The 10,427-nt window shown below is 41.1% G+C and overlaps 1 protein-coding gene across 2 annotated transcripts in view; it reads left to right on the top strand.

The window, feature by feature from the left end:
- The first annotated feature begins 1,024 nt into the window (after positions 1-1,024).
- RTF2 (replication termination factor 2) overlaps positions 1,025-10,427 on the top strand; it is a 29,168-nt gene continuing 19,765 nt past the window's right edge. For both annotated transcript variants that reach the window (XM_068416395.1, XM_068416394.1), the window contains exons 1-5: positions 1,025-1,144; positions 2,326-2,420; positions 2,527-2,620; positions 2,816-2,955; positions 4,251-4,329. In XM_068416395.1, coding sequence (XP_068272496.1) covers positions 1,076-1,144; positions 2,326-2,420; positions 2,527-2,620; positions 2,816-2,955; positions 4,251-4,329 — 477 coding nt within the window. In that variant the 5' untranslated portion in view covers positions 1,025-1,075. The remainder of the gene's footprint in view (positions 1,145-2,325; positions 2,421-2,526; positions 2,621-2,815; positions 2,956-4,250; positions 4,330-10,427) is intronic.

Below are 10,427 nucleotides of genomic sequence, written 5' to 3'. Positions count from 1 at the left end.
AAGCTCTTCCTACAAACTGGAGAGGTGACGTTATTTCTTGCTGGGCACCCAGAGCACCCGCGCGGGTGAGGCTGCCCAGGGGTTCAGACTGGCCCTTACTGCGATGGTCTGTGTAGCTCACTAACTTTATCCCCAGGTTTGCTGGATCTCAGATACAACGATGAAGGCCCTGACACCACCCAGGCAGCCTGTTTGTACGCCTGCGTTATTCGTGTTTTCCCTAATTAATTTATTTCAAAGTTTTTATCTGAAATTTCAAAGTCTGGCCTTTCCTGGCAACATTATACGTGTGTCTTTGCCCTGAAAATGCACAATTAGATCTGTGAGTAGTTACAGCTCATTTGCACTGGGACAGTGCTGACGCTCGTGGTGTGTCTGTGGAAAAAACCAGCTCCATCCTCTTCCTCCGTTTTGTTTTCACTTGGCGCTCACCGTGTTTTATACCGTTATTTAAACGTCGACATTTGTAAATATTCCTGTTTGCACAGTCGAATGCAGTAACTGCATTTCACGTTGGCTTTGTACGTTTTGTATTAAACTCACTCCTGGCATCACCGAGCGCCTGTGATCGGCCGTCGCCCCCTCCCGCCGCGGCGGCCCGGGGCAGCGCAGGGCGGGAACGGCGGGCGGTGGCTCCTCAGCGGGGGGCACCCCGCGGCGCGGCCCGGCCCGGCCCGGCCCGGTCCCGGAACGCCTCATGGGGCCATAAATCCCCCAAAGGGGGTATCGGGGGGGGACGGGGGGTCCTCACAGAAAAAGAGCCGGGGCGGGGCCGAGCGGGCAGGGCAGAGGGGGCGGCTGCCCCCCCCGCCGCCGGGTGGGGGCGCTGCCACCCCTCCTGCGCGCGGTGGCTCAACCCGCGCCCCTCCGGCACATCCCGCGCCCCTCCGGCACCGGCGCGATGGACTCGCCCTGCCCCGCCCCTCCCGCAGTTGCTCGGTAGCCCCGCCCCCAGCCGTCTGGTTGCTATGGCGCAGCGATGACGCTCTCAGGGCACGCCGGAAGTGATGCACTCCGCCGGAAGTGTGTGGCTGTAGGGGAGGCGGACGCGGAAGCGTAGCGCGGCGGGGGAGAGATGGGCTGCGATGGCGGCACCATCCCTAAGCGACACGAGCTGGTCAAGGGGCCCCGCAAAGTCGAGAAGGTTGGAGGGGGCTGGTGAGGGCGGCGGGGAGCGCGGCCGGGGGCTGTCGGGCCGGCTTTGTGAGCCTGGGCCCTGATCGGGGCCCGCGGCCCAGGCGGGGAGAGGCCCTGCGGAGGCCTGGTCAGTCCTGCCCGTCCCGGAGTGCCTGCGAGCCGCCCCCGGCACTCCTGGTGCTGGCAGCGGGGAGGAGAGCGCCCTTCTGTGCGGCACTGGGCCGGTTTGCGGGTACCGCCGCACGGTGACTCTATCTGTGGTGCTAGTGGCAGCTGCAGAGGAGATCCCTTTGTCTTCTGCAGGGCTTTTTGAACATAAGTCATTCTGCTAAAGGCGTGGGGTTTAGGGGCCTCCTTCACCTCGGGATATGGTGTCTGATGGTGACGCTTTTGGTAAATTGTTTAATAGCGTGACCAGAGCATTGGTGGAGTTGAGCGTGGCCATTTGTGCATTCCATTTGCTTGCATTCTGAATGTTGCTTGGGCTTTCTTTTTAGGATGTTTTAGGGTAATGGATATCCAGTGGCATCACCTGTGTGGGCAGGTGGATAAAGATCTGGAAAAATCTCACAGTAAGTGGCAGAACACTTAGGCAAATTACATTTGCTGATGTGAAATAAGTAAATAAAAATCCATTTCCTGCCCACACCTGACTATCGGAGTAGCTGTGAAACTCAGCCTTTCTGTTACGGCCTAACGTGTCATAAAATTAATGGTTTTAGACTGGAGGTTCAGGTATCATCCTGACATCCCCAGATTTGCTTTTCTTGTTACCTTGTTCCTTACAGGGAGTGGAACTGGTAGTTGACCCAAGCAGGGGGCAGATGTAGAACTAGAGAGAAGAGGGTAGGGGAGAACATGTGAAGAGCAAAAAATAATAAAGAGGGAAGGGGACAGCTGGAAGAGGCAAAAAATAAGAAAACTAAGTTAGAGTTAGGAAGATAGGTCCCAAGTCCCAAGGTGTAGAAGCATATTCAATAGATACAGGTAGACCCTCAAAACTGGTTGTGAATTTTGCTAAAAGGTTTTGCTAAAGTTATTTTACCACAACAGCTTTGAGTGCAGAAAGTAGGTTTGGTAAGATACCCGTGGATTTGATTAATGCTTCAAGTATTACTTGATTTTATGTTTAAATATTTTGCAAATATAAAAGCAATTTTAAAATCATGAGTATTTTTTTTTCTTCAGGTTGACAAAAATGCTGAATTGGTGGCAAGATGGTACTACTGTGCTCTGAGTCAAGAGAAGTTATGTCGGCCAATTGTAGCCTGTGAGCTGGGCAGGTATGAATGTTTCCGTATAGATCCCTATATTAAAAGGTACTAAATTATAAATATAATAATGTTATAAGAATCAATTATGACTACTACAAATTTTATGTTGTTACAGGTTGTATAATAAAGATGCCGTCATTGAATTTTTGTTGGACAAGTCAGCTGATAAAACTCCTATGGAAGCTGCATCACATATCAAGAGCATTAAGGTAAGCAGGTTGTGTCTAATATTAAAGGATGCCATGAAAGTTAAAACATGCTACAAAACCTCAATTTGCTTGTGTTCTCACTATATACTAAAAGTGTTAAAAATAGAAAACCACAGTGAAAAAAGTCTTAGGGAATGTTATTATGGCTCCAAAATCATTAATAAACAGCTTAAGGCTTGCATTTTTATTTTGCAGAATGTAACAGAACTAAACCTTACAGATAATCCAGCTTGGAGTGGTGATAAAGAGACTATAAAAGGTGGCAAATATGATGACATCCAGTCTGCACGCTTTATCTGCCCTGTGGTGGGATTGGAAATGAATGGAAGACATAGGTCAGTAAGTTCCTGGATTTTGTTTTTAGAAGTGGGTACTCTGCTAAACTGAATATAGAGCAGGTAAAAACGTTTGAATCAATAATGTTGCAACTCCTGTACTTACTCAAGCCTTTGTGGGGAAGATTTGCCCTCCTGTTGGAAGGAGGGAGTTCAGGAGACTACTAAGTGTTCTTTCATTTCATGTTCCAGAGGGAAGATAAAAAGTTAACCCTTTCCTAAATGAATTTATATGTATAGTAAAGGAGTAGAGGGCAATATTTGGAGAGAAAAAGTGATTAAAAGTTGTTTGAGGGCTAAACCACAGGATTGGTATGGGCAAGCAGAGGGAAATCAGATGAGACCTCCCTTTGTGTCACACCAAGCAATTCTACCTCTCCCTCTGTTAGGATCAGAATGGAGATGGACTGTATGTCTGTTCTAATCCTGCAATGCTACCTATTTTAGATTGGGCTGAGGAAGGACATTTCCTTGCATCCTGGCTTGGGCAAATTAGCAATTTCTTTTCCTGATGAGTGAGAAGAGGCCAGGTTCACAGCTTGATAGTTGCAAGTTATTTCTTCCTTCAGAGAATGATTAGCCGGGAGATATTCATGTGGAATTAAAGAGAGAACCTGGAAAGTAGACCCATTTTTACCAGAGCCACCTTAGTATTTTTTAGTTCAATTGAGGGTGGTAGAGAGGAAAGGATTAACGGTAGCTCTCAGGAAAGGGAGATCACATGAACCACGTGAGTAATTGCTTCACGTAGTCCTGCAAGAGTCTTCCATGTGGACAGGAAAGATATGGGAGAACAGACCCTGGCTCCGGTCGCTTGTGACAGCTTTGCTGGAGAGCTGGCATCAGAGTAAGTGAAACCAGTAAGTTTGGTGGAAGGTGGAACCATTCCAATAGTGTGACTTTGTAGTAAAACAGATTGTGGTGATGACTCCAGAGAAGTCTTTGCAGACCTATACCAAATGTATGAAAACATCTCAAGAGCGTCTGTCTTGCTAAGATCCCTTTGAGAGATTGTCATAAACCTATGCTGAGTTATATCGAGAATGAAATAACAAAATGTGTTGTGGTCTAATGTACCCAATATTTTTCATTCTGATCTTATACTGTGCAAATGAAAGTGCCTACTTAAAGGTGCTGATACCTTGATGAGCTGCAAGAATTTGTAAAGAGGAAGTTAGCTGTGTCCTGCTAGCCCATTTCAGTATTGTTTCTGTGTTAAATCAACACTGCAGACATAACTTTTAGGCACGGATTTCTTAAAAACTATTGTATGTCTTGTCATCTTTTCTTTGAAGGTTTTGCTTCTTGAGAAACTGTGGCTGTGTGTTCTCTGAACGTGCTCTCAAAGAAGTTAAAGCAGAAGTTTGTCACAAGGTGAGTTTTTCTTCAGCTTTAGTAGCAGTGGTGTCACATATAATCTTCACAGACAGATATATAGATACAGCTACATACAATTGCATTCACATCTACTATTGTGAAGTGTTTATATCTGAATATGCAAATTGAAATGGAACTTTTACATAAAAGTTCTGTTTTATGATGGCCTGAATTAGTTCTATATGGCCTTTTTTAATAAAAATGTGTTTCTAAGTAGTTGTAAAAATGAATGTTTTTGTTCTCGGAGACAGTTTGATTTTGCTGTAACTACTTAAGAAATTTCATTTTTTTCAAATATTTGGTTATAATTTCAGTTTTAAAAAGGGTGATTGTTTTTGTTTTGGGGTGGTGGTGTTGGTTTTTTTTCCTGAATGCATGTGGTTTCTGGGTTATCAGCGTCCACTCTACATGTTTAAAATGATTACATTTTCAGGTTATGTTTTGATCCCTCTAATTTTAAAGGACATTTGCTGTTGTCTTTTTTTGGAGGGGGGGGGGGTGTGCAACTCTTCATAGAATTTTCGGCAATTACATGAATTAGCATAGAAAATACTGACTGTTTCATTTCACAGTGCTAGTTTGATCTCGTATCTGTTTCTTTGTAGCTAGGGGCAATGATAAAAATTGCAAATACTCTCTTTTTTCATATCACTACTTTTATTATCAGTGAGGTTTGTGGTGATAGTTGCCACATTTAGACAGAGTTCTTTTTCAACAAACACCCTGATATTTGATAAAACATACAGTATATTTGTACTAAACAAGACCTGTAGAGGAAAAACTTTCAGTATCATCATTGCAGGTGATGTGGAATATTTTTAGTTAGGTTTAGCCTCATATTGCTGCATTTGGTGCTAATTTTGTTCTAGAACGCTGGTTTAGTCCTAATGACTCTGCTTTCCTGTTGGCAGATACAAATTTATTTTTAATGAAGTTCTTTGTTTGCATCTAAATTTTTGTTGATAGATGGATGTAACTTGATTAGTGAATGCAGGAATGAGATATCTTGTCCATGGTTTGGCCAGTCTGATAATCGTATAAAAACTAAATGAATCCCACATGTTTTCTGAATTTTTAAATAATCAGTATTTATCATAGCCTCATATTTGCATGCAACTGTTTTCGCATACATGTGAATTCTTCACAATATTCAGAAGGATGCTTCTAGAAATAATGAAGTGGATATAATATAATCTAGTCTGTCATCTTTTCATTATTGGATTTCGGGGCACAAAGACAATGGTAACCAGCTGGGAGAACGTGTTTTAGTCCACATTTCCTTTGATTAAGGTTGAAGGGTGATTTGATAGCTTTTTGGTTATATACTGATAATATTCTGTATTCAGAATCAAGAAGGGGACCAGAGCTTTTCTAAATAGGATCATGGGGAACTGGTTGCCATGCGTCCTGGTAGCGAACAGTTTGTTTATATCCAAAGCACTAATTAGCAGCATTCCCCCAGCACTTTCTATCTTTATGCAGCAATAGGGCATATAGTAAAATGAACTAGAACTAATGAAGAAGAAAAAAAATTGTGTGTTGTGTATTGTACGTAAGCTAGGATTATAAATTTTTTATTAATAAGTAGAATCCTCTTCTGATATGTGCTCTTTCAAAATGCAAAAAATTTTTGAAGTACAGAATGTTTGACTGTTGTGGACGGCCGTACATATGTTTTTAATGGTGCTAACTGCTGTATTTTAAGAATTACAATATGTTTTTTGAACTGAAATCCAACCTGTGGGATCCATGTGAACCATAGCATTTTTTTTTTTTTAACGGCCTTGCCACCTTCTGTGTGCCAATATGTGCCCAGATGCCGGTCCCTCTGTGCACCTGCCACTTCTGTGTGTGCGGAGGCATTGTTAAATGATTTTGGAGGGTGACATGATGAGAGTAGTTCAAAAAGAATAATCCTGTATTTTTTTGTTTACGCTGTGTATTCAGTCTCTCTTTTCAGCCAGCAGAATCTGTGTTTTCACTTCATCTCGGGATGAGATTTATAGCATGGATGTAGACTGGAGAAGTGTCAGTCTAGGAGCTGTGTGGCAGTTCTTTTCCCTACTACTGTGAAATTCAAGAAAGCTCTTTCAAAACAAGCTCTTCTTGTGTGTTAATTTCGCCTATGAGCCTACAGAGCAGTCTTGATAGTCTGCTAAATTGTAAACAGCAACAGTTCCCCAAAGGACTTTGTCGAACACATGCTGTAATGATGCGGTGAAAACATTCACCAGAGAATACAGTTATCCAGCAGCCCAAACAACAGTTCTGCAGTCCTCACCTTCATGCTCATATACTTTAAACTGGATCATCTGAACTAGATAATGAATGTGTATTTACATGCTACAAGATGCACATCACAAAATGTTGTGCTTCATGAAACTGTAGGAAATTACTTTCCTGTGCTCAGAGCAGAGGGTTGCTTCCTTTCCAGGCCTTCTGCCTTGGCTCATGGGAATGCTTACCACTTAGTGGGAAGTCCCACAGTCAGTTGTCTCACTGCTCAGTTTTCTTCTCAGTTTTTTCTGTGAGGATGAAGCAGTCTTTCTGACAGAGTTCTCTTTCAAAAAAACATGTTTTGCCTCAATAGAAACTTTACGTGAAGAGCTGACAGTATTAAATACGTGTATTTATCTGCTTTTACTGGAATTGTTAAAAAGACTGTATTGGTACTAGGGAAAGGTGCAAGAATGTGAGAGGAAACTGTCATGGATGGAGGGCTTCTAGTAAGGCAACTGTAATTAATGTGTAAGGACTTTCTGTAAGTGACTTACCCCCCTTGGAAGTAAACTGTTCTTTCTTGCTTCACATCTTAGGTAGCAGTATACTGAAGGACTCAAGTTAAAAAATAACATTAAAATGTGAAAACTCTAAGGCAAACAAACAGACACTGTAGCAGTGTTGAGAGAGAGTGTCTCTTACTGCCTGAATGGTAAATGCTTTGAACTGTCTTGCTAATATATAAAAATCCCTGGCCAAAGATTTTTGAAAGAGCAATGAGAATTTTTTAGTGATGGTTTATGTTGGAGAGCGAGCTTGTTAGATGAAGTGCTTGGGACAAATTTTGAAGCTTCTAACTATTTAGACTGAAAAGGGTTGAAAAAGAGCTTTGTCTAAAACACAGCAACTTAGAAATACAAATAAAACTTATAGTACCTTTTTACACAGAAGTGTATTTTGATTGAGCCATATTTTTGAGGTTTTGTACAGTAAGAAGAGAAAATTTAAACTATGAGTGCTAAGTCGCATGCTGAAACGTGCAGGATAGGACTTTCAATCAGCAGGAAGAGAAACAACTTTGCTTTCAGATAATGGAGTTTGGTGATGTGTATTGCATAGCAGAAGCCCTGACAATCATGAGTTTTCTGCTGCCTCCTGCAAATTGTCAGTTTAAAATTTGCACTTTTGAATAGGATGTTCTTACTTATTGTTGTGTTTAATTCTCCAACAGACTACTAAAATTAAAAGAGCGAGCAAGATTGTTTCTACTCACTCTTTTTGAATTTAATGGGATCTTGAAGATTGTAAATTAGTGTTAATCTGTGGTGGTCTGTAGGTTTTGGTGGGGCCCAAAGTGATTAAATCTTTTGGAACTTCTGACTGGCTTGCTGATTCTTTCATGGGCAATCTTTGCCTGCTTGTTTGGAAGTCTGCTCTTTGACAAAAATTATGCTTTTAGAAATGATGGAATAAAAGAATTACCTAGCAGTGTATAGCATCTATTTCACCTCACTTTTGGGAGATGTTGAAAAAGGTACCATTACAATTTTTGATGTTGACTTTCCTGTCTAAGAAGTTACTGTTGGTGTAATAGTATGCTAGAGGTAGTTTGGAGACAGGATAGTGGTTACTGAATCTGTGGTGGAAGTCCTTCTAGGAGTTTAGGTAGTCACTCTGGAAGTTAAGGACAAGGTTACATTTTTAAAATGTAATTTCTTGTATCACTTCAAAATTTGTTTTGCAATCGTTTTCAGAGTCGATGGACTCTAATACACACTAGAAATAGTACCTTAACTATTAAAGTCTGTGCCATATAAAACACTTAATCAAATGTTTAACTTGGATACAGAACTATTGAACATGTGCCTCGGGCTTTTTGAAACAGAAATTATGCATACATCTTTCAGATAGGGCGTTAATGTGTGTGCAGTATGTTATGGAGTACAGCTTTCCTTGAACAAGGTCACATTGACACTATATGCTCTTACATCAGCAGTCACCAAGTTAGGAAACATTGGTTGCTGAGATCTAAAAGTTGTGATCAATTACAACATGATAATGCATGCAGAACTTAATGAACACTTTTTATGTATGTTTAAATGCTCTCAGCTTTCACAGTTTTATTATTTATTTTTTTACTGTTGTTAGAAGTAAAAAATCTTTCTAGAATATAGTGTGGTTATGGTCACTCAGAATAACGAGTAGAATACTTTTTCTTAATGATTGAGAATGGGGTGGTATAATTATGATTTTCCTGGGGTTTTTATATCTATAAAACTTAGTTTAAAATATCCTTTAAGGAAGGAGGATCATACTCCAATGCTTTTCCTGGACTGACATGGGTAAAGTCATACTTAAATTATATTTTAAGAGGCGGTTTTGTGCAGATTTTTTTTTTCCCAGTTTAGTTCAGTTTCTGCAAAACGAGCGCATGTTATATAGTGCCTTGCTATTGAATTTGTCCTTTTAATTCAATTCAGAAGTGAGGCACAACAATTGTTCTGTGTGATGGTGACTAAAGCTGAAAGCTAGATACTGGGTTTGCTGCGATGATGGTAACAAGGAACGTTCCATTCGCGTTTTAAAAGACAACATGAAGTGAAGAAATACTGGTCGTGCCCTGCAGTGGATTGGATATGGTTTGGAGAGAAATTAATTATGAATATTACTATGATTAACACAAACCAGAGACCCATTTTCAGAGGGACTCTGAACAAGCTCAGTGTGAACATGCTGCATGGCTTTTTTTTTTTTCTCTTCTTTATTTCCCTCCATAAAAAAACATCTCCAGCAACATCTAGCCACAAGTCCTGGATTATACATGAAACTCAGTACAGGCCCTTGGGTTGAGTTTGTAAGCTTCTGTAAATAAATAGGGAGCAGATGGTTTTACTTTAGGTTAAAGTTCATTTGAAAGAAATTATGTTTCCAAGAAACTTGTGTGGGAAAATGAACAGTACAGTTCCAGGAACCCGGGAGTAAGCTTGTGTCACTTGTTCATTCATTTGATTTTTTGGAAAAAACACTTTATCTATAAGTCAGTTTTCTTCTAAAAACTGAGTGATATTTTGGGTGTGTATTGAAGTTTACATCTAAATTGCTCCTAGACATTTATTTATAATTGGTAGTTTCTAATCAAGTGAGCTTGTAAGTAACAGGATGTATTTTATCAGTTCCCATCAGAGTTCATGCAAAATAATTAGGAGTTTATTTGGATTTACTGGAATGAACCTTTAATCTTCGTTCTTGCCAAAACACTTCTAAAGGAGGATGAGCAATTTGAAATGACTTCTCACAATTCAGGTTTCTCCTAGTCTCTTTCCATCAGTAGCACCTAACTAAAGACCTTTGGAGACAGGATGTAGAGGTTTAATCCTGTGGAAGAGTTGTCATATTGTATGGAAGACCACCACCTATATCCTCTCTATTTCCTCATTCCCACAATCTTTTTGGCTGCACAAGTGAAAGGATTAATTTGTGAGTCCTGAAGAGGAAAGAGCAACTGCTGCCTGGAAAAGGGCTGGATCCTTGTTCTTTTTTTATTACTGGTCCCTGGTTTTGCCTGTGTTTTGTGTTGAAAGCCACTTCCTTACTGTAGTCCGGCGAGTGCTGTGTTTGGTGTGCAGAGGGTCTGGGAAATGAGATGCTTATCCTGGTTGCTGCTAGGAGTTACCTCCAATCGCTGCAGACTGTTGCAAGATTCAGGGAAGTTTTGTTTCCCTCAGTCAGGTACACTGGGATTGAAAGATGGCTTTTAACTCAGTTTTCCTTTGTTCCCTGGCCTCAAATTTCCCATGTCTCCTTGCCCTAAACTGCTGCAGAGGCTCAGAAACAGGGACTTAAAGGTAAACACGCATTGCAGGATCCCTACTACT

This window comes from Nyctibius grandis, chromosome 19 (assembly GCF_013368605.1).
Source record: "Nyctibius grandis isolate bNycGra1 chromosome 19, bNycGra1.pri, whole genome shotgun sequence".
In the NCBI taxonomy this organism is placed as follows: domain Eukaryota; kingdom Metazoa; phylum Chordata; class Aves; order Nyctibiiformes; family Nyctibiidae; genus Nyctibius; species Nyctibius grandis.
Note: the sequence above shows the minus strand (reverse complement) of the source record. Positions and strands in the feature narration are given on the sequence as shown.